The sequence below is a fragment of the Puma concolor genome, chromosome E4 (genome assembly GCF_028749965.1).
Source record: "Puma concolor isolate L17-30 chromosome E4, mPumCon1.1.hap2, whole genome shotgun sequence".
Taxonomy (NCBI): Eukaryota; Metazoa; Chordata; class Mammalia; order Carnivora; family Felidae; genus Puma; species Puma concolor.
In genome coordinates this window covers 69,757,495-69,785,453 of record NC_141683.1, presented here as the reverse complement: position 1 = coordinate 69,785,453, position 27,959 = coordinate 69,757,495, and the positions used below count along the sequence as shown (strand labels likewise).

General features: G+C 61.5%; 1 protein-coding gene across 1 annotated transcript; it reads right to left on the bottom strand.

Annotated features, from left to right (window-relative positions):
• Positions 1 to 3,073: 3,073 nt before the first annotated feature.
• On the bottom strand, positions 3,074 to 27,264 carry LOC112863177 (calpain-8). Its single transcript, XM_086693924.1, has 9 exons — positions 26,880 to 27,264; positions 19,753 to 19,822; positions 10,266 to 10,384; positions 9,487 to 9,620; positions 8,746 to 8,914; positions 7,905 to 7,994; positions 6,457 to 6,542; positions 4,574 to 4,648; positions 3,074 to 4,017 (listed from the first exon to the last, which is right to left on the bottom strand). The coding sequence occupies exons 1-9, from the start codon at positions 27,117 to 27,119 to the stop codon at positions 3,735 to 3,737; spliced, it is 1,266 nt and encodes a 421-aa protein (XP_086550050.1). The 5' UTR covers positions 27,120 to 27,264; the 3' UTR covers positions 3,074 to 3,734.
• Positions 27,265 to 27,959: the final 695 nt, after the last annotated feature.

Here is a 27,959-nt window from a genome sequence, read left to right as displayed (position 1 = left end):
GCAGGAAAGGAGTCCGGTCCGGGGCTCTGCACGCTGTAGGTTTGGGAGGGGGGGGGGACGGTCTGGGGCTCTGCACGCTCTAGGTGGGGGGGACGGGCCAAGCTGGGGTGGCACTGGGCCTGTTTACCGGACATTCTGGTCTCCTGCCGGCAACCCACCGGCCACTTTCCAAGGGCACGCTTCCGCCGTAGAAGACGCACACATACCACACCCTGAACTGCGAAGCCTCACGTTCCAAAGCAGGAGGAAGAAAGGGGCCGGGGGTGGTCGGAGCTCGGCAGTGGGCTTCCTTTCTCGTGCGTCACTTTATTCTGAGGTGTCGGGCCTCCAGCCGGCTCGTGTTCTTCCGGACTGAAATTGCGTTTTTCCCAAGAAATTCATTCTTAACAAAATTACAAAAAAAAAAAAACAACCACCAGGAACCCCTCCGGAATCTGCGGCAAGGAGTCTTTGCCTGTGTAAAAAGGCGGCTTCCGATTCGTTCCCAGCGAGGCCTTGCTTTAACGTGTCCCTGAGGCCGTGGAGTCACAGGGGGTGGTTTCTGTTGCAAACCGGAGCAGGGCACCGCCTGACACAGAGGGTGTCCCTAACCCAGAGACAGGACCAAATGTGGCCAGGTGGCTGCCCTCACCCCGGCCATGCCTGTGGGTTCTGAGAAGGGTCTCAAGGTTGCCCAGCATGGGAGGAAAGGTGTGTCTGGCTCCCACATGCAGCCTCCCTCCCCCCACCCAAGCGCCTCATGCCCCATGTTCTTGGCTCCGGTCCCCTGAGAAGCCTGTACTTGGAAAGTCCAGTACGTGCATTAACACTGAGCCCTTGATAACCAGCAAACTTCAAGGAATTACACATCTCGACGTTAACAGCAGAGGTGTAAGCCATAGGAATGAATCTCTAATGGTGGAATTCAAGCCTCAGTAGAGGCATTTAGGGGAGCAAGAAGAGAGGAAAGATGCACCCCAATTACTGGCCAAAACATCCCAAGCAAAGACCCCCCCCAGTGTGGAATGAAGGACGGCCCAGCTCCGGAAGTACCTTGTAGACACTGAGGCCGATGCTGAGCAGGCCCTGTCCTGTCCTCTCCCGTCACCTGCGATTCTTCTGCAGCAGACCCAGCAGCACCGTGCAGCGGGGCTCGCCGAGCCCCCCTCCTGGCCGTCATCCACCTTGTCCGGATGGATTTTGAACTGGGGATTGGTCCAGGGAGTGGCTGGAAGTCACCGGGAGATAGTGGCGGGGGAGGAGGGGAAGGATACGAGGGAAGGGCTGGGTCATCGCAGAGAACGGCAGCCGCGTGTAGGCAGGTGTCCGCCAGCCGTCTTCACGGGGTGCTCAGCCTTCCCCTCCCTCCCCTCCCCCTCCCACGCAGCAGCAGACACATCCCGTAACATCGGGAAACCTGGCACGGGGGCATCTGAGCCACCGGGGGCCCAGACATGCTGGACTGGGAATATTTGAGGTCCGATGGCCCCGGGGCCACACCAGGACTCTGGCAAGTAACCTCCGTGCCTTCCCCGGGGAACCGGTTAACACCCCCTGTTCTCAGCTCCTGGCCTGTGGAGACAGGCCCGCCTCCTTGAGGAAGGAGGTTCGGGGGGGAGGAGTCACGCCCCAGGACAGGCTATAGAGACAACCTGTCTGATGGGCATCTGTCCATTCGCAGAGGGGGCCCCTGCCCCAGATCACGGCCCGAAGCAGCTCGAGGGGCCGACCGTCCATCCCCTGGCCGGGGCCTCCCTACGTGGCCGGGGTCACGCTCTCGCTCGACGGCGCAGGAGGGGTAATGGTCGGCAGCTAAGAAGCACCCCTGTGTCACCACCTACGGGTATTTTGAAAGACCGCTTCACTTGCGACTTGACTCTTAACACTCTCTCAGCGCATGACTACACAAGTCAAGGCACAGAGAGGTCAGATGGGTCATCCAAAGGCACACAGCGTTCCGTGACAGAGTAAAGTGGCAGAGCGCAACCGAAGAGGGGCCCGACGGGCATCTCCACGCGGGACCTCAACCGCTTTACCCAGGCGGCACCCTGAGGGGAGGGGATTGGGGGGGCTGGGCCCTGGGGGGGAGGGGACGGTGGGGGGCTCTCACATCCTCTGGGGAAGGGCCCTGGGGGGGAGGGGACGGTGGGGGGCTCTCATATCCTCTGGGGAAGGGCCCTGGGGGGAGGGGACCATGGGGGGGGCTGGGCCCTGGGGGAGGAGGGGAAGGGGGGCTCTCACATCCTCTGGGAAGGGCCCTGGGGGGGAGGGGATGGGAGGGGCTCTCACATCCTCTGGGGAAGGGCCCTAGGGGGAGGGGACCATGGGGGGGGGTTGGGCCCTGGGTGGGGAGGGGAAGGGGGGGGCTCTCACATCCTCTGGGAAGGGCCCTGGGGGGAGAAGACGGGGGTGGGGGGTGAGGAGGGGGGGCTCTCACATCCTCTGGGAAGGGCCCTGGCGGGGAGGGGATGGGGGGGCTCTCACATCCTTCTGGGAAGGGCCCAACTGGACGAAATGACACGGCCCACACAGGGGACCAAGAACCACGGATTATCAGTGGTAATATTACGTACTCGACCCCGCCTTCTCAATCCCCACGTCAGGACTGTTTATTTAGGGCACAAGTGTGTGGATTTCAAAGGCAAACCCCTGCGGCTTCAGGAAGCCATTGCAGAAGGGCGGGAAGGATGCGGAGGTGACGGGGATTGTGTGCAGAGACCTCTGTCCCCCATGGCTCTGAGCCCCTAAGTGATCCTTGCAAATCTCCCAGCATTCTCTGAGAGCTTGCTAACGGCGAGCATATTTAATTTCTCCCAAATGCAACCTTACCGCAATCTTTCCATTTTTTGTTCACTCCTTAACGGAACCGGAGGAACAGAATGGGCCGTAAAAATACTACACTCCGTTCACGGAACACTACCCAGTTTACAAAGCGCCTTCCGAGGTGGGTGTTCTCACTGTACCACAAGGCTCCGGAACCCAAACGACGCTCCCAGGGCCCGGCACCTGTTCAACCAGGTGGGCGCCCACTGTCTCTGCCACCAGAGTGGGGCTTTGGGTCTGGGTGGGGGGTGACGAAGGAGGAGACGTGGCCTGCACGCACGTGGGACTTTATTACGGGGCCACGTGCACAGCACGACACAGCCCTGGCCCAGCTCTGCCTGGGGGGCCGAGGGTCTCCACCAGCCGGTGGGGCCGTAGGCCTCAGAGCAGGGAGGGCAGGGAACCGGGCAGGGGTGGGTGGGGCGCCGGGGAGGGAGGGGTGCAGACAGTGGGCTTTGCTTTCCTCCACTTCTCCTTAGAGACGTGCGGTGGGTTTCTCAGTGCGCCCGTGTGTCAGTGCCGTCCTGGGAGCCAGGAGGGCCCCCCACCCGCAGCAGGACAAGGGCCCGGGCGTGCAGATGTGGATGGTTGTACCAGGCTGTCCCCACCGGGGTGGGGCTCCGGTGGCCCCGGGAGAGGGCGGAGGGGCCGTCCGGACCCCCAGGCTCAGGCCCCTCCGCCTCCGTGTCCACTGCCCGCCCAGGCGCACACGCACCCTGGGGGATGCGGCGTGTTGAAGCAGCAGAGGTTCTCGGAGTCGGGAGGCTGTCCGCCAGGGGCCGGGAGGAGCCCAAGGAAAGGGCAGGGGGCCTTGGCACTGGGAGCCAAGGGCACATTAAACAAGAAGGAGCAGGCCCTTGGGGGGGCGGGGGCGGTGGGGGGCCTGAGGACACCCTGAACACGCAGAAGCTGAGGGACGGTGTTAGCTGGGCTCAGGCCTCGGGTGGGGGGCTGCCGGGGTCCCCAGGCCCAGGGAGACGCGGGGCCTGCGCCGGGAGCCAGCCCTGGGAGGGCGCACCAGAAGCGCCTGGGCCCCCTCGGCCCTCTGCCTCACCTGGGAAGCTCGGGCAGCCCCCGGCGGTGGGGCCCCGCGTCCAGCGGCCGTTGAACAGGACCAGGTTCCATTTGTGCAGCTGGTCACCGCTCAGGGAGTCCGGGGACAAGCTGCAGATCTGCAGCCGGGAGAACTGCCTCGAGAAATCCGAAAATGACATCCTGGGGGCGGAAGAGGCAGAGGGCTGGGGGTCAGGAGAGCAGGGCTGAGAGGAGAGAAGGGGGAGCCTGCGGGCAGGACAGAGGGGCGGCCGCGGCCGGCTCTGACCCTCTCTGCACCCGCGGGGCTGCTGTCCGAGTGCCTGCCACTGTCAGCGCCTCCGTTTTATCGGGGAGCCCCCCTCCGCCCCCCGGCGCGGTAAGGACCAGGCAGAGACCCATCTGCATGCGGGTGCTGCCTCCGGGCCGGCCACTTGGGAGCCTGAGCAGGCGTCCTCCGACCTAACTCCAAGCAACGACTTGCAGACCCGTCCCCAGGCCACGTCACGTTCATGGCGTCCCTGTCACCTGCCTCCGCCCGCCATGAGGGAGTCCCCCTGCCTCACTGCTAAGCCCAGCTTAGCGCTCTGCCCGATGAACGGATGCGGGAACGTGGGAGGACAGACCCAGACAGTACGTCTTCGATGCTACGACACGCAGGAAGGGGGATAAAGGGGGGAAGAACAGCCCCCGAGGAGACCCTGTCGCATTCCGGAACATTCCCTCAGACGGCACTCACCAGAACTCCCCGTCCTCGGCTCTCTTGTCCAGCTCCTCCTTCCGCCTGGGATCGATGTGTTTCCACTCTGGTGCACTGGTGGAAATCATAAAATTAGTTTTTTAAGTTTATTTATTGGTTTTGAGAGAGAGAAAGAGTGTGAGTGGGGGGAGGGGCAGAGAGGGAGACAGAGTCCCAAGCGGGCTCCGTGCTGTCCGCGCAGAGCCCAACGCTGGGCTCGATCTATGAACCTGAGCCAAGATCAAGGGTCCCACGCTTAACCAACGGAGCCCCCAGGCCGCCCTGAAATACTTTGAATCGAAGCAGAGGTGGTCGTCTAAGCAAGGTCACCTGCAGGGCACGCTGTTTAGAATAGACAGATGTCCCCCGAGGGCCACAGACAGACGGGAGCTGAAGCCCAACAGGCAGAGGCAGAACAGACAGTGGGGGCGGGGGGCACGCGCCTGGGACAGGACGCCGGCCGGGGACACGGACCCCACGGCACCTGCAGGGCGACCCCAGTTGTGCGGCAGGGACTTTGCCCTAAGTTCACTCTCGGGCCCCTTCCCGTGTCTGACTGAGGCTCCCGGTCCGGAGGACAGGAGGGTCGAGAGAAGAAGCCTGCGGAAGCTGGTCAGGCATGCAAGCCCGTGGCCACGCCCCATGGCCACGCCCACACGCAGCCACACCCCGGTCTACGCTCGTGTCCACGCCCACACCCACGTCCACACGACTCTCCACACCCACACTCCCTGGCCACACCCCTGTCCACACCCGCGTCCACACCCACACCACACCTGCACCCACAGCCCCGGCCACACCCCTGTCCACGCCCGTGTCCACACCCACATCCACGCCCACGTCCTTGCCAGGTCCCCGCCTGCACCCTCACCTGCGCCCACGCCTCCGCTCGGAGTTGCCCCAACCTCTGAGAGACCGAGAGCCGTCAGGCAAGGAGCCGGGCTCAAACAAGCCCTCCGGCCAAACAGCCGTCGGCCAAAACGGCCCAAACTCGGAGCTTCGGTTCGTTCGGTTTCTGCCCTTTCTGGGCCGTTGGCAGAAGGGAGGTTTTGGGTTTTGCTCAGGCTCAGGCAGGGGCATCAGAATCTGTGGCCCCAGGGACACCTGTTTCTGGTGGCGCACACCTGAAGGGAGGCAGGCAGGTGGGCACTGGTGACGTGTGGCTGCACGTGCCAAAGGCCCCCCAGAGCCCGGCGCGATCGCGGAGCTCGGACAGCACGCAGCTCCCTGTCCCTCACCAACGTTAAGGACGCACGGACAGCACACGGCTCCCCCCCCCCCCCCCACCAGGTTGAGGACGCACAGACAGCACTCAGATCCCTGCCCCCCCGCCCCCCAGGTTAGGACGCACTGAGAGGAGGGAGGTGAGTTCATTCCCATTTCCAGTGGCTCCTCGTCCAGGGCGGGAGGCCTGCCTGAGGGGAGCCTGTCCGGTCCTTTATGACCTTGCCGGAAGGACCAATAGGGGTCCCATGGTGAGTGAGAGCCTCGCTCTCGTCCACCCACCACTGCCTGCTGGCCCTTGGGGGTGGACCCCACTTCCCAAGCTTGGCCTTTGTCAGAGACCAGGGTCTGTGGGTTGGGAGGCGTGGACCTGAGGGTCTGGCCTCCCTTGGGGTCACCGCGGTGTGGCAGTTGGGAAACAGGCAAACTTCAGTGACAAGCAGAATTCCAACCCAGCTGCCAGATCTGCAAACGCCAGGCAGAGACCCCACCACGTGCTGTGAGCTGTGCCTTCCCAGCCCGGAGCCACGCAGCACTCTCTGAACAGGCTGCTCGTGGACAGAAAGTGCCGCGGTGCTCACGGCGCTTTTGGTCTCAAGAGGACCGTGTCCGCGAGCCGCCCTTGCAGGGGGAGGCGAGGACGGAGAGGGAGAGCCTACCTGTCGCTCCACGCCCCCGTCCACTCCACTTCGCCCCACGGGTTCCGGAGTCTGACCAGCTTCTCGGGATGGCCCCAGAAATCCACCTGCAAGGTCCCCGCGCGCGCGAAAGCACCTGAGCTGCTGTGTCCGGGCTGCCCCACCCCCACGTCTGCCCAGAGGGGGCTCCCATTCAACTTTCAATGCCCCTAAACAACCACACCCTTATTTTAACACATTTTCAGGATGCGGCCAACTGCTCTGTTTTCCACAATTGGGTTGGACACGTAGTGTGTCTAACAAGTTGGTATCGGCTGGAACGAACCTAACGGTGACAGGCGCCCTCCAGACAAATGCCAGCAGCATGGCAGTCAGCACTCACGGAACATGTGCTCCGGACTAAGCAGGGCGCTAAGCGGTTCAAGGGCATTATCACCTCATTTAAACCTGATGGGGGTCCTACGAGCTGGGTGCTGCTAGCACCTGTATTTTGCAGCTCAGAAATCCTAGACTCAGAGGGTTAAGTTATCCAGGGTCAGCAGGTGGTGGAGGGAGGGTGGGCATCTGGGCAGTTGTCTCCGAAGCCCACACCTCCTGCCTCCCTGGTGGTTACTGAACACTCACTAGGAGCCCTCATGCCAGTATTTGCATCCGCACACACCGACACGACGAATCATTAGGACCTCGGTGTCCTGCTTTCCTTTGTATCTCCCGTGACACCCAGCCCTGTGCTTACACACTCACGCTCCATCTGTACTGGAGAACTGGCTTCACTAAAGAGGATATTTGTGGGACACAAACGCATGCAACGAACACCTGTTTCATTTTAATAAATAACAAAAACTGAGATACCCATCGCATTTCCCTTTTTGCCTTGGCCAGCGGGAAACCCAAAGCAAAATTCATTTCTCAACGGTAGCACTGTCTTTTGCCTGGACTATCTGGTGTGTTTACCCTCGTGCTATGGTTTGACAGTGTCTGTGCTTTTCTCTGTAAACAACTGCAAATCCTTTTTAGGGAAGTGGGCAGAGTCCAGTAACTAAAAATACTGAAAACCACAGCCCCTGCTTTCTGCTCGGGTTGGAGAGTAGGGAAAACCTGTGCTCCTTCCCGCTGTTACGCCCCGTCCTGAGAGCAGACATCACTGCCTCTATCCCCTTCGGGGTCGTGCGGGTTTCCACCCCTTCACCTGTATCCACACGCTTGGGATGAGTGTGGAATCTGACAATTTCCACACTTTCTCCAGGGCCTTCCCCCACCCCCGCCCCCCAGGCCGCATCTCCTCGGAGCCCACGGGGCTGTGGCTCACACAGGCCACGTCATCCACAAGGCCAGAAGGGCCATTGCTGTGAGTGTCAGGGGCAGCCGGAGAGGGACCTCGGGGGGGGGGGGGCAGGGAACCTCTCAGAGGTGGCCCCTCTCAGGGTGCCCTGGGCACGTGCAGTCTCCCCTCCCCTCCCCGGTTCTACCTCTTCAACGCCAGTGACCGAGTACGCGTGGCTCTTCACCAGCTTCTGGGAGGTTGTGGTCTCTGCTTCTGCCTCAGCTGCACTGGAGACCTGAGGGGGAATGAGGACCCTGATCCTGACCCTGTCCGGGTGGCCCCTACAGGGCTTTCCAAGGACACGCCGCCCAGACGGGCCCCGTGCGGTGCTGGGGTGCAGGTGCAGCAGTGACCTCAGGGAGCAGAGCCCTCCCCATCCCGCCCCTCCAAGCAGGCGCACAGCTCCACGCTCACAGCCTCCAGATGCCCCCGAAAACTGGGGCGTCACCTGCTCCCCGAGGGTGACCCCGTGCCGCCGATCCAGGACGGCCGCTCTGAACAAGCCTGGTTCTCCCCCCTTTCTCTCCAGGCCCTGCACCGTCTCTCCACCAAAGACACACTAATGCAGAGACGTTGCGGAAAAGTGCGTCAGTCCGTCCACGCCGCCCCAGGGCCGGGACGGCCAGCACCCTGGTTCCAGAACCGCTTCCCTTTTCCTCAGGGGTCCCAAAGCCCGTCGAGTATGTCCTAAATCTGTTTCCTAAAGCCCACGGTTACTCAGCAGAGAGGGGGGAGCACAGGAGGGAGCTGGGATCCGGGAGCAGATCTCCGTTCTCAGGGCTGCTCCCCGGTTACTAACTCCTCATGGGAGCCCCCGTTCTACCCACTAACCAGGTCCCAACCCGCCCCCGCGTGCTGGGACCCATGTGTCACCAGACTTGCCCCTTCAGCCCGGATGCTGCTCTGGCCCAAAGCCTCCTGGCCGCTCGCCTGCCCAGCCCCTCCCCTGCCGCACGAGGGGAACAGAGGGGCCCGCACTGACTCACATCAATGGAGCAGGCCAGCAGAGACCCCGCACGGAGGGCCTTCCGGATGATCAGAAACAGGCCGGCCGGAGGCTTCCTCAGGTCGTAACACTCACAGATGCCGCCTGTGAGATCCTGCAACCCCTGCACCAGACACCCTCCGGTGAGAGCCTCGTAGGAGCCGTTGAGCCTGTGAAAGAAGGAAAGAACGCGCCATTCACAAGCGAGGGGGCCGTGGGGGCAGAAGGTAAGGGAGGGCCCTCTGCCGAGTTTGCTCTGGACCAGCAAGGTGCAGGAACGAATGTCAGGTCACCTGTCACCAAGCCGCCCACCTGCCCCTTTAAAAGCAAAGTTCAGCCTCTGCACAGCTGACCCTGGGGGCAGGGAGCACAGGCAGGGATGAGGGGGCCCCTCCCTCAGGCTGGGAGTCCCCCCAGGCGCCTGCTCTGGGAAGAGGGCTGGAGGAATGGGGCTGAAGGACAGGGAGCCAGAAAGTGACACGCGTCAGATCCCACGTGGGGAGCCCACGGGAAGGGGGGGCGGCCGCAGGGCAGGGGTCAGCATCTAAGTGCCCCGTCTACTCGTCCTCATCACTCCTGTAAAAATACGCCTGGACCTGGAAGGGAGCGTGGGGCCCAAAGAGGACAAAACTAGGCACCGAGGCTGAGGGGCTCGCCCCCGATTCATGCGGTCACGGGGGACAGAACTGAGCCGTGACCTCCTGGCCCTGAGGTCTGTTCCTCTGGCTCCTGGGTCACTCACTTGGCGTAGGCCTTCTCCAGCAGGGCGCCCCAGAACTCGCCGCCCGTCCCGGAGCGAAGGAACAGCAGCTCCCCGTCCTCGGTGGGCAGCCTGTCGTCCACGACCACGTCCACCCACTCGCCGTACCGCCAGAACTGCGGGCGCACAGACACGGGGCAGCGCCCCCCCCCCCTGAGCTCCCAGCTCCCGCAAGGGCGGGCCCTGGTCTTCCGCACCCACGAGAAAGCAGGAAACGCAGGAGGCACGAATTGCCCGCATGGCGCAGCGGGCGACCGGACCCCGCGCCCCGGGACCCTCCCCCAAAGGGGCTTCCTCCTCAAGGCCACACAGCCGGGGAGCGCGGATGCGTGGGGGCCGCAGTTCTCAGACCCAGGGGCGCGCCAGAAGCCCCCGGGGGGACCGCCGGGCCCCTGGCCCCCCGCAGATTCCGTGGGTCTGGGCGGGAGCTGCTCCTGGGCCACGCGGTTTGCACAGTGAGAACGGCTCACGCGTGGACTGTTTTCGATAAATACAGCACAGTCCTGAAAATGTGTTTTCTCTTCCTTATGATTTTCCTAGTAACATTTTCTTTTCTCCGACTTACTTTATTCTGGGAACACAGTGTGTAATACACGTAACACACAAACTACGTGTGAATCGACTGGTTACGTTATCGAGACGGCTTCAGGTCGACAGTAAGTTAAAAGTAGTGACATTTGGGGGGGTCCAACGTCATCCACAGATTTCCGGCTGCACCCCAATCCCCACGCTGTTCAAGGGCCACGAGCAGAGCACGATACCTGGAAATGAAAGATCCCCGCGTAGTTTTGCTGGAAATCCTGGTCTCTGGGGACAACGCGGTAAAGCAGCTCTTCGTTCAAGGTGAGGGAGGCCAGGGCCGCCAGGAGCCAGCAGTCACCTGCGCCGTGACACGGGGACGCTGGTCAGGCCGGCCCGCAGGGTCCCTGCCCTCTCTGACCCTCACTGTCCTGTTCAGTCCACCCTTCAGGGTCGGATGGACCCTGGGGTCACGGTGGCCCCTGCACCCTCCCTGGGAGTCCTGGGAAGTTCTCTGCTCCCCCCGCATCCCTGAAAATTGACCGTTTCACCTCCACGCACCCAACTGGTGGGGTCGACAGTGGAAAGACAGAAAACACACGAACGTGACCCACGTCTCCAGCTTTCCTCCTTCCTCTCCTACCAAGAACCTGACCTCCGGTCAGACTCGGATGTGCACGAGCGTGCCCTCGCCTCCCCCTGGGTGGCTGACCCCTCGGTCCCTGGTCCCTCTGCCTGCGAGTCGCTGCAACGCCCCCGCCCCCTCTCCAGCCACACGTCACTCTGTTCCATTGTGTTTCCCGAAGAGCGTATCTAAACCGCTCTGTGCACCTCGGGGTCACGGTCAGCACCCAGTGTGGACCCAGAGCTCCTTCTGCACGGCAGGTGCTCAGCCGAGGCATGACCCCGCCTCCCCCCTCAGGTGGCGCACCCTCCTGGAGCCCCAGCAGGGATGTGGATTCCTTGTCTGGCATCCCCCCGCAGGTGGCTGACCCATAGTAGGGGCTCAATGAGCGTTCGACAAAAATAAATAAGCAAGTGACAGAATGAATGAATGGATTACATCTTGTCCTTGTGCAAATCCCCAGGAGCACCTTCCGTGTTTGCTCCAGTCTCCCGGGTCTGTGGGGAAGCGAGGCCCCAGGGAACATGCTCTGGGCCCACAGATCCCACCTCCGCCAACGTCGGGGCCTTTGCCCCTAAACCTGGGGGCAGGGGGAGATAACAAGGGAAGTCACCCTGGCCTGTGCCCCCGGGGAGGGGTTGACAGGGTGGCCACTCCAGGAGGCAGGTGCCCTCACGGCCAGGCGCGGCCCCCCCCCCCCCCCCGCTCCCTCTGGCACTGAACTTGCTCCCGGCTGCCCGCCTCCGACACCTCAGACATTACAAGTCAAGTCACGGAAACTAAGCGTCCCTCAGTGGCTGACATCAAACGGGGCTGCCCAGCTCGAGGAGGTTAATCTTCCTTTCATCTGCCTCAGTCCTGACGTCTCGCGGGGCCCCCCCTCGTGCTCGCGCAGAGCTCGGAGTGCACGTGGTGGGTTCACAGGCTCTGGGCTTCCAACCAGCCCCGGTCAGGCGTGAGCGGATGCTCTTTCTAAGGAACACGCCGAGCCAGGATGTTCCCCTTCGAGAGGCTCCTGGGGGGACATGTATTCTGTTGCTCAGAACTTTCCAGCACTTGTTTGGGGACCTGCCTTGAAGCCGGGGCCACATGAATCTCAAGAGGGACACGGCTGTGATCTGTGGCCGTGTTCCCATTTCCAGAAGCAGCCACAAGGCTTCGGTGACGAACAAGGCGGGCGGGAAAGAGGGGGAAATTGTGACGGACAAGTCCTCCTCGCCAGCCACCTTCCAGCAAGGTCCGGCCGCAGGAGGGGCAGAGTTTGGAGCAACGAGGCGGCTGGAATTGGGGGGTCCCGGGTCTCTGACCTCAGGGGAAGTCGGGGGCACCTGAGCTTCATTCCTCCCACTCTTACTCAGGTTATACTGTAAGGGGGCTAATGTCTATTAAAATAACAAAGTGATTTTTTTATCCCACCGAAATCAGGACTCCCGGGAGCCCTCCACCCCTGCAGCCACGGGCTTCAGGGCCACGAAGCAGCAGGCAGACCCGAGCAAGCCCTAACGATGAGGCGCTCTGTCAAAAGAGGCTCTAAGTCCGCGAAAAGACAGCCATCCTGAGTCAGGCTTTTGACACAGAAGTCGCTAAATCAAAAATTCCCTTGACACATCAGCGTCAAAGCCTGAGGTCTGAACACCCAGGGTTACTGTGTTACTGTGAACCTTGCGTGTCAAGAACTCAGACACCGAGGGAGAAGGGGGGCAGCGTCTGGGCCACGGGCAGGGAGGAGGTGGGAGGAAGGACGGAGAAAGGTGAGGTGCCAGAGCCCCTGCAGGGGCCCCTTCAAAGCTGAACAGCAGGAACCAGAGTAAAGAGCAGAAGGGCTGAGACAAAGCCACAGCAGGGGGCGGGGCCCCCCGGGACTCTGGGAACAGGATGCACAGAGCCTGGGGGTGGGGGTGGGGTGGAGAGGAGGGAGCCAGCCCAGCCACCGGGACGCCCCCTGGGAGCCGGGAGGGAACAAGGCAGGTGAACCCCCGCCCCCCAAGAGCTGTGGTGGCTGCGGGGTCGGGCGTGGGAACCCCGGGCTGTAGCAGGAGAACGGGCTCGAGGGTACAGAGTCCCACGTCCGGGGACCAGCCCAGGGACCACACTGGCACCAGCCAGCCTGTGATGCTCTGACGTTTATAGTAACGAATGACAATCAGTCTCGGACCTGTTTCTGGGCTCAGGGCTCAGGAAACCCAGTGTCACTCTTCGGTTATGGTAACCCAGGCTGAAGCAGTGGGAGACACTGTCACTCACTCTATTGTTACGGTAATGAGGTGGCTTTGAAAGCTCCCAGGGGAACGGAGCCCTCAGTCCCCCTCTCCCACCCCGGGCAGGTGACCTACCTAACTGGTTGCCAGGGGAACAACGGAGCCCTCAGTCCCCCCTTCCCCCCACCGCCGCCCCCCCCCCCCCCCGCGGACCTGGGAGCCCATCATCCCCCAGCAACCAATGATCCTATCCATCAGGCGTCTGTCACTGGTGCACACATGCAGATTCGGGGAGACCGGCGCCCCCGCCCCGTCCCCACTTCACCCTGCGCCTCTCCCCCGTCACTGTTCGTGAGGTGCATCCTCTTCTAGGAAACCAGCTCCAGCGAGTAAAATGCTTGCCTGCGCAGTGAGAGCCGCTCCGGCACATTGACCCAAGGAGGGGTCGTGGGACCTTCCCACCCACAGCCAGTTGGTCAGTAGCACAGGTCAAGCACAGGACTTGAGCCTGGCGTCTGAGGCGGGGATGGTCTCGTAGGGCTGAGCCCGGGGCTGGTGGGTCTGACGCCACCTACACAACGTCAGAACTGAGTTGGATCACAGGACGGCCCGTGGGTGTCGCAGAACCGCCCGGGGGAAAGGCCACACACGGGGCCGCAGTCAGAAACTCGTGGCCCTTCTCCCCCGCCCAGGGGACGGTTGGCCTTCCTTGTGTTCAGGCGTCTCGGGGAGGCTGGGGAGGGGGTGGCCTTTATGAAGCAAGAAAGCGCCCCCAAAAGGGCGACTGAATGAGGAGCGTTGGCCCAAAAGAGATGGGAGCCCCTCAGAGACAGGGCGGAACCCTTGTAATCGGACGGTCTGTGTTCCCCCCCCCAACTCGTGGTCAGGGAGCCAGGGTCCCGCTGAGAACAGCGCAGGGCGTGGAGGGCTTTGTGCCACCTTGTAAAAGTCCACCTTCAAGACTCGACGGCGGCCGAGGCCTCCGCCTGCCGGGCCGTCACCAGCCGGTGCTGCTTTAGCTCTGCCTCTGGCGCAAAGCCGACCGGGCCTCCTCCCCTCCGCGTCTGGTGCCTTCCAGGCCTCCAGCACAGTTCCCAGCCTCCCCCGGCTCCCCCAGTGGAGGCGGGCAGCGGGCCCGGACGCTTTCGCAGACCCCAGGATAAAATGCTACCTGAATGAAATCCCGTGGGTCAGCACGAAATTGTCCGAAGTGATTCGAAAACCCGTGTGTTGATTACTGGGGAGAAGGTCTCACGCCTTAGCTGTTGTGCAACGACATTGCACACGGGGAGGGCGGAGACAGCCAGGTAAGACCAGAAGCAGACGTGGGTCTCTGAGCCCCTGTATCCTGAGTGAATCCCACTGTGTGTGACAGAATGCTCAGCCCACCCCAGGCCACGGTGATGACCCTCACCACCCCCAGACATCGCACACGTCCCCGGGGTTGGGGGAGGGGCATGCTGGCACGGGGAGCGGGGGGGCTGACAAGCCAGAGCCCCACGGGAGGGGTCTGCGCTGGAGGGAGGTCGGACAAGACAGCCTGATGTGGCTCTGTGGCAACACGTCCCTGGTGGTGACAACGATCCTTCTAACCCTGTCACTACAGAGTTTTCCGGGAGCCCCGCTCCACTCCCCTGCTCCTCCTCTCCCTCTCGCCGCTCTGGCTTGGTGCCCAGGCCAGCAGAGGGGTCTCGTCTCACCCGGGTGCCCACGTGAGACGCCGTCACAGCAGGACCCGTCTCGGGCCCAGCCGCATTTGGGAACGTGGCCTCGTGGCCTCCTGCAGGCCCTCCGAGCCCCGTAATTATACCGTTCTTCTTTCCCTCCAAGGCACGCTGATGCCAGCCCTCACCCCAGCAAGCAGAGACAAAGCCAGACAGTTCCAAACCTCGGAGTCACCGGGTGACCGGGTCCCCAGAGCCCCGGCTTCCTCTGGGGCCAGCCTCTGCCCCACGGACACCTCTCTGCCCTCTCCCAGGCTCTGCCCAGAGCCCAGATGCCCGGCAGCCTGGAACACATGGCAGCTGGGACACGGCCTCGGGCGTCCCCGGCTCCTGTTCACCCTGGTCATCGTCACCTGCTCCCTGACCACACTGCCACTTGGTCGCGGTATCTGCCCAGGCGGGCTGGGCGGTGCAGGGGCCAGCGAGTGAACAAGTCAGCAGTGCCTGCGCCCCGAGGGACCCGAGCGGGAGCCTCTGTGGACATTCTGGGTCCTTACGGTCACAGGGTGAGAGTCCCAGCCCCCCTCCAGGAGGACGCACCTGTGGGAGATTCCCGCCCTCAGGTTGGGGGCCCTGCTCTGTGTGTCACCACCAAACCCCACACTGTGGGGGACAGTCTGCAGGACACTGGGACCAGAGATTTGAGAATCGGTCCCTACAAGCTCAGAAAAGCAGAAATAACGTGGGTTCGGACTTGTCTGCTGAGCCACCTGCAGCCCCCACACAGTTAACTCCTGTGGTCCTGGGTTTTCTGATCTGTAAAATGGGTTTGTACCTCCCGATTCACTGCACAGGATCATCTGGCACTGAGCAAAAAGGACTTACTTGTAACAAGAGGAATATTTAAGAATCCATATGAATATAAATCCCTAGCTGGCAGAGGGGATCGGGACATAACAGGTGCACACACGTGCAGGGGTTAACAGCAGACGTAACGTCCTCAGGGTACCTCGACCCCGACCCCATCCACAGATACAGCTTCTGGGAAGGCGGGTGGGGATCAGTGGGAACAGGGGCTCCAAGCTCAGAGCAAGGAGGAGGTGCCGGGGGGCTGCGTGGGCACAGGGACCGAGAGCCCACAGGCACGGGGACCAAGACGGAAGCCGGTGAGGAGGGACCATCTGCACGGACCCAGCGGCCTCCAGCCGGCGAGGAGGAGACAAGCCCTGGGAGGGCAGAGATACCTACAAGGCCTCCCGTGGCCTCAGCAAAGCACAAGAGGCCAGGAGCGTGGTGCCCGAGGCGCGTGGCGGAAGAAGGCCCAGGCGGGAACGGCGCCCACCGCAGACATGCCCCGCCGGGTGCGGCCAGGCCAGCCCAGCAGCATCGGGGGCAGGAGACGGGAGGGGGACAGGCATCTAGAAGACCAAGCGATTACCCCGGACGGACTCTCTCTGCTAGTGGACCAGACAAAGTTCTACGCTGGCCTCGGTGAGCGTCACTCCCCAGCCCCTGGGCAGGGCTCCTGGGGGGCCGGGGAGCCTCGGGCCTCAGACCCAGTGACCCCAACGGAGCTGAGCAGCATCTCTGCCCGTGAGGGATGGATAGAATAATGTTTCTAAATGCATAACATGAAAAACAGGACATCATAAACTGTATCGAAATCGTTATTAAAATGTTTTTTCAATTATGACACAGGAAGGTTTGTGTTTCTTTGTCAACGTTCGATGTAAAAGGTTTGGGGTGGGGCCTGGTGACAGCTTAATTACGAGGTGGTAATGAGTAGAAATTGAAACGGTATTCTGAGGTATTTACAGCCACTGTGATGTGATCCGCGGCTGCCACTGCTGCACATCTTTGCCTGCAACCATTCCGACCACACAGGACACACAAATCCTCCTGTAACCACTGGCTCAGATTCATACTAACGTGTAAATGACTGTCCTGGGCCCCTTCCTCAGAGTAGACGGGATATTGTGATAGTGGGTCCGAGCGCAGGGGCACTGAGCACTAGGTATCAAATGGAGGGAAGGGGGACCACCCTAAGTAGGAGAAGGCCCCATTGGCAAAAGCGAACCTCGCCCTCCTCACCCAGGCCTGGCTGCGGGAACGGCCATCTGCGGCTGAGCGCTTCCTGGAGGCCTGACCCGCGCCCACCAGAGTCCGTGAGGGGTCTGGCTCTCTACGTGCTGAGGCCGCCTGGTCGCCAGTCCTGATGAACTGACTTACTTCGCGGCCTCCTCAAAGGAGGCCACAGATCTAAGGCGTCCCGGAGAGCGTTTTAAGGATGGAGACACCAGTCCGCTGTGGCCCCCTCGCGGGAGCGCCGACTCACGCGGAAAAATCCATGAGGGGAACGCATCAGAGAAGGAGCCGGGATTTAGGACCTGTTGCTCGTTCTCTGTGGAGACGTGGGGAACGGGCCACCCACGCCCCCTTCACGAGAACACAGGGCCTGACCCGGAAGAAAGACAACCAGGAAGAAAGGACAGCGATTCCAGGGAGGTGCGGGGAGCGCCCGGGGAGCCCACGCCCACGCTCAGCGCCCACGCCCGCTGCCAGGCAGAGAGGAAGCAGGGCGGAGGCCCCAGAGCCACCAGCGCCTCGTAGGGGGCCCTTCTCCCTCACCCTGCTCCGCAGCAGCAGTCGTGATTCGGAAACCATTCTAATTCCGGGGCGCCAGGGGCTCGGTCGGCTGAGCACCCAGCTCCTGGTTTCAGCTCAGGTCGTGATCTCACAGTTTGTGGGTTCGAGCCCCACGTCGGGCTCTGCGCTGGCAGTGGGGACTGTGTTTGGGAGTCTCTCTCTCCCCCTCTCTCTGCCCCTCCCCCACTTGTCTTCTCTCTGTCTCTCTCAGAATAAATGAATAAACCTAAAACAAAAAACAAAAGGAGCGATCTAATTTCCCTCTGGACTCCGGAAGTCTCTGCTCCCCATTTGCTGAAAGCAGCGAGCGTCAGAGCCCACTTGGCGGAGACGTCTGCCCCATAGTCGCGGTCGCGGAGCCCCTCAGGGGCCCAGAACGGGCGCTTCCTGCGCTCCTGGCCCGCGGCGCTAGGGGCTGGCTAGCATCACTCGCTTCCCAGCCTTTATTCTCCTAAAACCGTGCCTCCAGAGAAGGCCAGGCCCCGGACCGGAGGTGAGCCCAGAGTCTCCGCTGGGCGCGGAGCGGCTCACGCCTCCGGGAGGCAGGCTCGGCCCGGCGGGCGGCAGATCGGCGCCCCGCGGACTGAACCTGTGGTACCGCAGGCCCAGGGACAGGCACCCACGCGCGACAGGGCCGAGGAAGAAGGACATCCGCTGCTACACGTGTCGTAACGGCAAAGGAGAAGACGGCTCGGCAGGCGACGTCAAGACGGGACAGCGCTGAGCGGGAAGGGGACCCAGCTGTTCCGACACGTTGTGGGAAGACCAGCACTTGGTTAAGCGCAAAGAGAACAAACAGCGGTGCCTACACTTTTCTGCCTCCAGCGCAAGGACGCGGTAAGCCAGTGGGCCGGACAAGAGGCGGTGACAGGGCGGCGGGCCCCCGGGGAGGCGGGCAGCTAGCTTCTCACCGCACGCTCTCCGGGATTTGTCACTGGTGAACGGCGTGCATCCGAAATAACAAAATGATAGACCAGGGGTAGCAATGGTGATGAAAACGTAGTAAACCCAGAGTAGGGCCCCCTGTGCTATATCGGACTCTCAGCACTGGACGAACACCGTGGGAGGCGCGCCCTGACTCGCCAGGGCCGCCAGGCTCCTGGTCGGATGGGGAGCCTCCCCCGGGGGCCTCCACCCAGGGCCCAGGGCGCCCGGCTGGCCCTCAGGCCCCCACCACGCGCCCTCCAGCCCCTTTACGCTCCGTTCTCGAAAGGCCACCGCGGAGGCTGGGCTCCCCCGGGGCACCGGCTGGCGGCCCCCCTCACTACCCAGGAGGCGGCTTCTGAGGGCAGCTGGTCCATGTCTGGCTCCACATTTGCATGCGCTCACCATGGCAACACGCAGGCCTCCTCTGGAAACCTCTCCTCTCCCTGCTCGAAACTACTCAAGAGCCTCTATTCAGGCCGACAATTAAAAGGCACTTATTAAATACCTTTCCCAAAGTTAAGGCGTCTATAACGAGGAGCTGTTACAAGTGGACATTCAAAGCTGTGTCCCTGAGACGCATGCTAATTAGGTTAAACATTTGGCTGGAAGTAAAAGCCGTGAGTCCGGGCACAAGGGGCACAGAAGTCACAGGGCTAGGGACACGGAGGCCGCGGCCACGTCCCAGCCGCTCTGCTCTCACGCTCTGTGGGCTCCGGCCGAGGCGGTGTCTGCTCCACGTGTAACAGCCAGAATGCGGGAACACTTAAAATAAAATGCCCTGTGAACTTCCAATTCCTAGAACCTCCTGGCAGGCTGAGGGGAGCAGGTGTTCTCGGCTGGAACCAGCAGGAGAGGAGGGAGGGGCTTCCTGGGAAGACAGGGTTTCCGGGCCCGTGCGGATGCTTCCTTTTGCTTCGCTGGTTTTCCGGGTGGGACTGGATCACCCGGTGCCTGATCTCCAGTTCTGGCCTTGCAGCCGGCGCGGGCTGGCGGTCAGGAGCCCAGTGAGCTCGACCGAGGGCCGCCCCGTCCCCTGAGACGTCGGCGTCGGGCGACTCCGTGCGCAGACCCCACGGGCCGGGGGCGGCTGAGAGGCCAGCAGCGCTGAGGCACCTTCAAGGGGAGCCTCGGCCCCCCACCCGAGGCCAGAACTTAGCAAAAACTTGGGATAAACGATTTTCTAAGTGTAAGTGCATCTGATTCGGAGGGAGCGTGGGAGGTTGGGAGGTGGACGCTGTTCTCCCAGGATTCCAGGCTACGAGACACAGCTTGGTGAGAAAACGGGATCCTCGTCTTCCTACGGAGTTTAGAACCGTCCCGTGGACAGACCACAATTATACGGACGTGGCCATTCCACGGGCGAGTGACGTCCACTTACAGGCAACCAGCCTCGAAGCGCATCGCAGCACGGTCGCCACCGTGCGCCCGCCATCCCGGCTCGTGACTCTTGCGTTAGGAGGGGCCGGGTGCCACGCGGGAACCCCACGGGGGAGTGACACTCCCAGCTGTGCAGACTCACAGTGAAGACAGCCGCCCAGAAACGCAGACCCACGCAGAAAATCGCACAGGCGATGGCGCGTCCAACAGCTTGATCTCGCGTCAGTCAGCACACGGCCACGCGCGCGCCCTGACCACGGACAAAGGGGGCTGTGGCTGACCCCGTACTCACCCAGGTCTCCCTGACAGATGTCCGCGCGCCTGGCTCCATCAACGATAAAGTGAGGGCTGGCACACAGCTCCTGAAAGCGAGGGGACAAAACACGAGTCACTGGTCGTCCGGTGCCGGAAGGAGTGGAGGTCAGGGAGTGTCACGGTCAGGGCTCAGCCTGGGAGGAGCCCAGATCACCTGCCGAGGACTCTGCAGCCTGGAGGAGGGGGAAGGCGGCCGGGGTGCGGAGGGGGAAGGCGGCCAGGGTGCAGAGCGGAGATGCAGGGCAGGGAGGGACGAAAGGCAGTGGCCCCGGCAATAATGTGGTGACTCGTGAGCTCACCTCTCAGCACCCCCACCTACAGAGAGGCTTACAGAAGCGTTTCCTCGCCCCAACTAGTGCTGTGCACCCGCGGACGCTCATTAACCGCCTGACAGCGTGAAGGGGGCCCCTCGCACTGACCCAGGCGCTGGGGCGTGGGGTGTGACCCCAGGCGAGAGCTCGCGGTGATGCACCCACACACCCCAGCCGCACTCCCTGCGCTCACGCCCCTCCGCGGGGCATCCGCCTGGAGCTCCGGGCCCCACGAGGTGTCCTTCCTTCTGGTGTACCCACCCCCACCACGGGGCCGTCTGTCCTTCCTTCCGGTGAACCCCCCCACCACGGGGCCGGTGTACTCCCCCGAGCAGCTTGTCCAACTCGTCCGGGAGCCCACTCCGCGCACAGCTCGGCAGTCGGGCAAGAGGGCAAGGCAGGAGCAAAGGGAGAACCGGTCCTGAGACTCAAGGTGCTTCCGGCCTTTGCTCGGGAAACCAGGACTGACCCTCACGGAAGAGTCAGAGAAAAGCCGGGTGTAGGCCGAGTACGCTCGGGGGGAAAACGAGAAACACCCGAGAGGGGCTGTGTCTGGGGCTCTCTGGGTGGGAGAGGATGCAGACTGTCCGAGGGGCTGACCACGACTCTGTCCCCAAGGGAGAGGTGGGTCTGCATTGCCCCCGGCAGACTGTCCAGGGTGAGGGTGGACCCTCAAGGAACAGAGATCCCTCTGTGACTGACCATGGGGAAATGGGGGGGGGGGAGGGGGAGGCAGGAGGCAGGAGGACGGGGGGAGGGGGGAGGCAGGAGGTCACGGTAGATGCCGGCTTTCGATCACACGTGTCTTGTCCGCGCTTTCTCAGCACGTGGAGACTTCACAACCTCGCTGTAAGAACCGTGGGTTATGCGGCTGGGCCGCTGGCGGGCCTGCAGCTCTGTCCGGGTCCCTCTCAGCCACCTCCGGGGGCAGTTGAGAGACGCCCTGGTGTCAGCCAAGCCAGGGGTTCTCAGAGCTGCAAATGCTGATGCCAGGTGCTGGGGGCTCCCGGCCTCCAGACCGTCAGCTCTTGGGGAGCAGAAGGGGGACAGATTTGGAAAATGAAAAATTAAAAAGAGAGGGACAAAAAACGTCGAGAAGAAAGACGAGAGGACGCACCGAGCAGGGTCTCACAGAATCTCGCTCCTTGAAAACCCTCCTGAAAGACTGTCCCCTCCCAGGGTGCTTGGCGGCTCAGCCAGTTAAGCATCTGACTCTTGACTTCAGCTCAGGTCATGATCTCAGGGCTCAGGAGATTGAGCCCCACGTCGGGCTCTGTGCTGATGGGGCAGATCCTGCTTGGGACTCCGTCTCCCTCTCTCTAGACCCCTCCCACACTCACACTTTCTCTCTCTCAAAAATAAACATTAAAAACATACTCTTGGGGTGCCTGGGTGGCTCAGTCAGCTGAGCATCCGAGGGCAGCTCAGGTGCTGTTCTTGAGGTCCGTGAGTTCAAGTCCCAAGTCGAGCCAACCCAAACCCCTGGCTTCAACCCCCAGCCACGGAGGATGGCCATGTCCCCAGCTGCACAAGTCACAGTTCCTGTGACGTAAGCTCATGAGACTGAGATCTAAGCAGACTCAGACCAAGTTCTGTTAAGATCTTGCACTCGGTCCGGGAGACGGTGGTTTGCGAGACCTGGAGGTGGCGTATCCTGTCGTAGGAATGGCACCGCGTGGCCTACAGGCGGAGGAGACGTTGGTTTATCGCGTCGTCGGTTAGCATCATTCACGACGCCTCCTCGGAAACAGGCACCAAGAAACGCCACGACTTCCGGGTTGTGCAGACCCTCAGCTCGGCGAGCAGACTGCATCTCGGCTCAGAGCTGTGGCCGCAGCGCGTTCCCGAGGTCTCCCCACGCGGCTTGTTGCCGGAACGGGGGCGGGAGATATCGAGGAACGCGCTGGCCCGGGCGGTTCCGGAGAGGCACGCGTCCCCCCCTCCCCCTTCTCCGTAATGGTGTTAATGCCGCTGGGGCAGGAATCTCAACACACACATACGTTACTCCAGCCCGCATCAGCCTGTGGTGCAGGGCGCAGGGACCCCCGGGGACCCCTGAGGAGGCCAAGGCAGGAAGTGACTGGACGGCACACTCCAGGTGACGGTGACGGTGACAGCGGTGACGGGGAAACACAGCGCCCCGGGGCATCAGCCCACGTCTGACAGTTTCAGGAGCTCCGACCGTGGCTTCCAGAGCCCACGGTGCTGTCACCTCGGTCACCACCGCCAGGGTGGCGGCCTCATCACCTGCCTGGCGGTCCCACCCCTGCAGCCCGCCCCCTTGACCTCCCAGCCTCACCTCTGTCTCCCAGAGCCTCCCTCTCTCCCGCACACCTGCACAGCCCTGCTCTCTCCCAACCCCACCTTCCGACTCGAATGTCCGCAGTGATGAACCATCCCGGACTCCACGGTCAGGTTAACGCCCCTGCCCTGGCCCCATGTGTTCCGTTCCTATTTGTACTTCGCCCTCTGACGTGAACCAGGGGGTGCTCCCAGCCCCGAGCGCCGCCGTGCTCAACCCACTCCCGCTCTCTCATCCAAGCCTCCGGATAACCCCGCCAGGTAAGTGATGTTATTACCCCTTTTACAGATGTCGAGACTGGGTCCCGGGGGGTCAGCATCTCACTCGTGGTCACAGGGCCAGGAAACGGCACCGAGGGGACCATAATCCCAATGTGCCTGGCGCCCAGACCCAGGCTCTCAGCCACACGCTGCCTGCTCCCCACTGGAGAAGGCTCGCGCAGGCTCCACACTGGCATCTGTGTGTGACCAGCGCTAATAGATGCGGCCAAATCCATTAGTCCAGAGACAGCAGAGGAGGGAGTGTGGCAGCCCCAAGGGGAGGCCCGGCTGCTCATCTGCACCCCAACCTCCCAAGAGCCACGCCCTCCACCCCTCCCCTGGGTCCTCACTATGCAGCAGGCATCACCTCCTCCCCCGGAGCATTTGGATCCACCAAATGCTCAACTGCCAACAAATGGGCAGAAAAGAACATCGTCAGCGGGGCCGTGCACGCCAGGCGTCCCTCAGGTGGGGGGCCCGGGCGCCGTGGGGACACGAGGGTGGACAGCGTGGGGAGGGCGGCGGGAGGCCCCGGGTCTCACACGGCCGCCGTTGTGTCTGTCGTCCGTGTCCAGCCCCAGCGGAGAAAATCTCACTCGGATCGTGAATAGCCAAAGCTTATCCTGAGCTTACAAGCTGGACCCTGAGATCTTCAATCTGGGCAAACTCGTCTTCCACCACCGAGACGAGAGCCCAAGCAGGCCTTCTGCTCAGCAGGGTAAAAATAGGCAAAAAAACAAAACAAAAAAAAACAAAACAAAACAAAACAAAACAGGCAAAGACCCTGAAAGGGTCAGGATGCCAAATTTTATGATTTCAGGAAACATCTAAGTAGCCAGCATCATCTCCTGTCAAGAGGACCAAAGCATACGTGCATGTGTGTTCAGCCCACCCCATCCACGCGCCCCGCAGGACAGGTACAAGTTAACAGCTTGGTGCGAGGCAGGGGCGTTACAGCCACAGCCCGGCAGCTGGCGTGAAGTCCCTGGTACAAACAGAGTCAGGCATCACCCTCCAAAGCAGCGAGTGAAACCAAAAAGCCAATCACCCAACTTAAAAATGAGCAAATGACTTGAACAGACATTTCTCCAGGGAAGACATCCGGGTGGCCAACGGACACATGCAGAGACGCTCAGCGTCATCATCAGGGGAACACAAACCAAAACCACAGTGAGAGGCCACCCCGCGCACATTAGGACGGCCACTGTCAAAGAGCAGAAAACAGCAGGTGCTGGCGAGGACGTGGAGAAAGGGGAACCCGCGTGCGCCGCTGGTGGGAATACACAATGGCGCGGCCGCTCTGGAGAACAGCGTGGAAGTGCCTCAAAAAGTTAAAAATTGAACTACCCTACGACCCAGCAACTGCACTACTAGGTGTTTATCCAAAGAATACAAAAACACTAATTCAAAGGGATACAGGCACCCCGGTGTTTACCGCAGCATCACCTACAACAGCCAAGATACAGAAGCAACTCAAGTGTCCAGGAACCAATGAACGGATAAAGACGGCGTTGTATGCACACACAGTGGAATGTTACTCGGCCACGAGAAAGAAGGAAATCTTGCCATTTGCAACAACGCGGATGGAACTGGAGGGTATTATGCTGAGCGAAAGAAGTCGGGCAGAGAAAGACTGATGTCCCAGGACTTTACTCACATGTGAAATTTAAGAAACAAGAGATGAACATACAAGAAGGGAAGGAAAAATAAGATAAAAACCGAGAAGGAGGCAAACTCTAAGAGACTCTTAGATACAGAGAACAAACTGGGGGGTGCTGGAGGGGAGGTGGGTGGGGGGTTGGGCTAAATGGGTGATGGGCATTAAGGAGGACACTTGTTGGGGGGCGCCTGGGTGGTTCAGGTGGTTGAGCGTCCGACTTCAGCTCAGGTCATGATCTCACAGTCTGTGAGTTCGAGCCCCGCATCGGGCTCTGTGCTGACAGCTCAGAGCCTGGAGCCTGCTTCAGATTCTCTCTCCCTCTCTCTCTGCCTCTCCCCTGCTTGTGCTCTGTCTCTTTCTGTCTCAAAAACAAATAAACATTAAAAAAATTAATAAAACAAAAGGATAAAGAAACAAGGGGAGCCTGGGGGCTCAGTCGGTTAAGTGTCTGACTCTCGATATCAACTCAAGTCACGATCTCACAGTTCATGAGATCGAGCCCCACGTCGGGCTCCGCGCTGACAGTGTGGATCCTGCTTGGGAGCCTCTCCCTCCCTCTCTCTCTGCCTCTTCCCCCTCTCACTCTTTCTCTCTCTCTCTCTCAAAATAAATAAATAAACATTTTTAAAAAATAAACTAAAAAAAAATACATTTTACTTCCTTTAAAAAAATCAAAAACATTATTACCGTACGATCTGGAGGTTCCACGTCGGGGCATACACCCAAAAGAATTGAAAGCTGGGTCTCGAAGAGATACTTGAACACCCGTGTTCGTAACGGCAGGACCCACGACAGCCAGAGGGTGGAAACAACCTGAACGTCCCTCGATTAGTGAATGAGTGAGAGAAGCATGGCATCCGCCCCCAGTGGACTGGGGCTCAGCCTCCAGAAGGAAGGAAATTCTGACACCTGCTACCGCAGGGGTGACCCTGAGGACATCGGACTGAGTGAGATGAACCGGTCACGGAAGGACGAATACCGTGTGGTTCCACATACAGTGTTTAGTGAGGACAGAGGCCCCGTTTCACAAGCTGTTTGGGAGCCCATGGCGTGTTGGCAGTGCACGAGAGGGTAAGTGCTCGGCGGGCAAGCCTAGAGGCGGTTGGGACGGGAAGTTTTACGCTATGTGTATTTTACCACAAGTAGAAGCAAGAAAAGGAAGGAAGGAGAGAAGGGGGAAGGGGGCCCATCAGTGCAGCTCCGGTCGGGACGCCCCCATTCTTGCGGCCCCGAGGCATCCGGGGATGGGGCCCAGCCTCTTGGCCGGGCTGGTTTTCCCAGGTACCGGGGCAGGCGCCCGACGGAGGGAGGGTCAGGGCTGTTTCCAGCTTGGGAGCCTGTGTGACGTCGGTAGGGTCTCAGAGGATGTGTGACACCTCACGGTGTGTGAGCACAGCCTCGCGCAAACCCACGCGTCCGCTCTACAGTGACCGTGTTTACGTGGACAGTGAGACCCGGTGAAGACTCGGTTTTGGGCAGAGCAAAGTGGTCGGGGAGGTAGGAGCTTTGAGAATCTCAGATGAAGGAGAAAACCTTGGCAAAGGTTAACTGACCCGTGGCTTCGGTCACCCGGCGAAACCCCCGTCACCCCCGTTCACCCCTCCCCAGGCCCTTTGGGGTCCCCAGCCCCACTAGGCTGCCCACTCTGGACACCCCGGGCCCCCTGGCTCGCAGTTGACGTCCCTGTGCAGCGCCTCCATTGTCCCCGATTCACAGCTGGGACCACAGCTCCCTCCTCAGGGTCTCCCCGACCGCCTTCCCCGGGACGGAGCCCACGCCTGGCCCAAAACTCAGGCTGGACGACCTGTCCTTGGAAACGAAATGGCCGTCAACTCTCGAAATAAGAATCCAAAACCAATTCCCGGCCTCGATTTTGCCAACACCCCCGACTAGCCCCTCAGGTCTCGGGTGCGGAGGATGGGCCGGGTTGGCAGGATCGAGTGGGGTGACGGGTTTCTCCAGGAGACCGTCCTGCAAACCGGGCAGGACGCAGACCCTGGGGCAGCAGGAGCCGGAACCGAAGGACGGTTCTGATCACGTCCACGGTGCTGTCCCTGCCTCGCGCTCCGTTCCCCACCCCTGCTGAGGAGACGGCTCCCACAGCTTGGCTTTCCCGTTGTGGGCGAGAACAGAAGCGCCTGGCGTAGGGCCACTGATTGTGGTCCCTTTATGTGCCAGACACGGCACGGAGCCCTGGTCTCGGCTCTCACCCTGCAGAGGGGCCCCCATCCTTCCGGTTGAGTCACCGGACAAGGGTCCCGGAGCAGGAGGTCACGGCTTGGGTTTGGGGAGGACGGTTCTGCACCCCCCCCCCACCCTGAAGCACCGTTCCACAGATGAGAAAGGTGAGGTTTCTGCACATGGCCACACGGGCTCAGATCCAACGCGTCTCGTCCCAAAGCCTGTGTGTGGTGTTCCCTCCATACCTCACTGCCTCTGAGAAAGTCTTGCTCTACAATAGGGGACCCAGAAACTTAGGGCCCAGGGGCATGATTTCTCCCTCAACTACTTCCGACCAGAAGTGAGGACCCTCCATCCGTGTGACCCTCAGCTGCAAGCCGGTCTGCTTACCGGGGGTCGCTTCCAGACGACGCCTCGAGTCTGGGGGGAGTGTGGTCCAAGGTCCTTGTAGCCCAAGGCTGACGGGCACGCTGGGAACTCAGGGTCCTTGAACAGGACCCCCGAGTCCAAGCACTGCCTCCTCAGGGTCTCGAAGTCCTGGCCTAAATACTTGACGGCTTTGTGCTGGGAGCCAAGACCGTGAGCTGCCGCCCGCCGCCGCTGAGATACGCTGGCCGCGAGCGCAGACATGGCCGAGGGCTCCCCGGGGGGGGGGGACGGGGGGCAGAGCCGTGCCGCACTCTCGGGCACCTGCCGCGGGGAGGTGAGGCTGCTGGGAACCTTTATCCAGGGGCCTGCTCCCTGGGAAGTGAGTCACAAAAGCTCTAATGAATGTCACCCACCTTCGCCTTTGCCTTGAGCGTTTCTGCAAACACTTAGGAGGCTGGGAACCTGGGGGGGGGGGCCCTCCCTAGGAGGTCTGGTGGCATCCCAGCCGCTCCCACCCTGGGCAAGGCCCGCTCCCCTGCCCTTGGCCCCGTGGGCCCGGTGGGCTGAGGTGGGAACACCAGTCCTGTGGCTCCAGTGTTTGCCCGGCCCTGGGGGAGCGGCTCAGAGGATGGCCAGGAAGGGGGGGTGGGGTGGGAATGTCAGAGCGAGCCCAGCAGAGCCTGCCCCGCGAGCGAGGTTAGGTTGTTTCTGTCCCACATCCACCAGTAATTAGCTCGCTTTGAGCATATTATTCAACCTCCTCCCCTCAATTTTCTCATCTGTAAAATGGAAGATAATAGGGGGACCCGCCTTGCAGGGTTGAGAGTGTCACCAGTCGGGGCGTCACGAGACAGGGTGTGGGATTCACTCAGCAGGTGTCAGCTGTCGCTGTTCCTAGGGACCCGGGGGGGCCAGGAAGGGAAGGCCTGGGGGTCAGGAGTCACGGCTTCTCTGCTGAGAAGGGAACGTGACCTTGGATGGGTCACTCTTCTCGTGGCTCCGGTTCCCTGGGCCTGGTCTCCTCTACGGACGTGGACCCCACGCGTGATCGTTCTAACTTTCACTGTTGAAACGTAGTCGACACACGCGTTACGCTGGTTT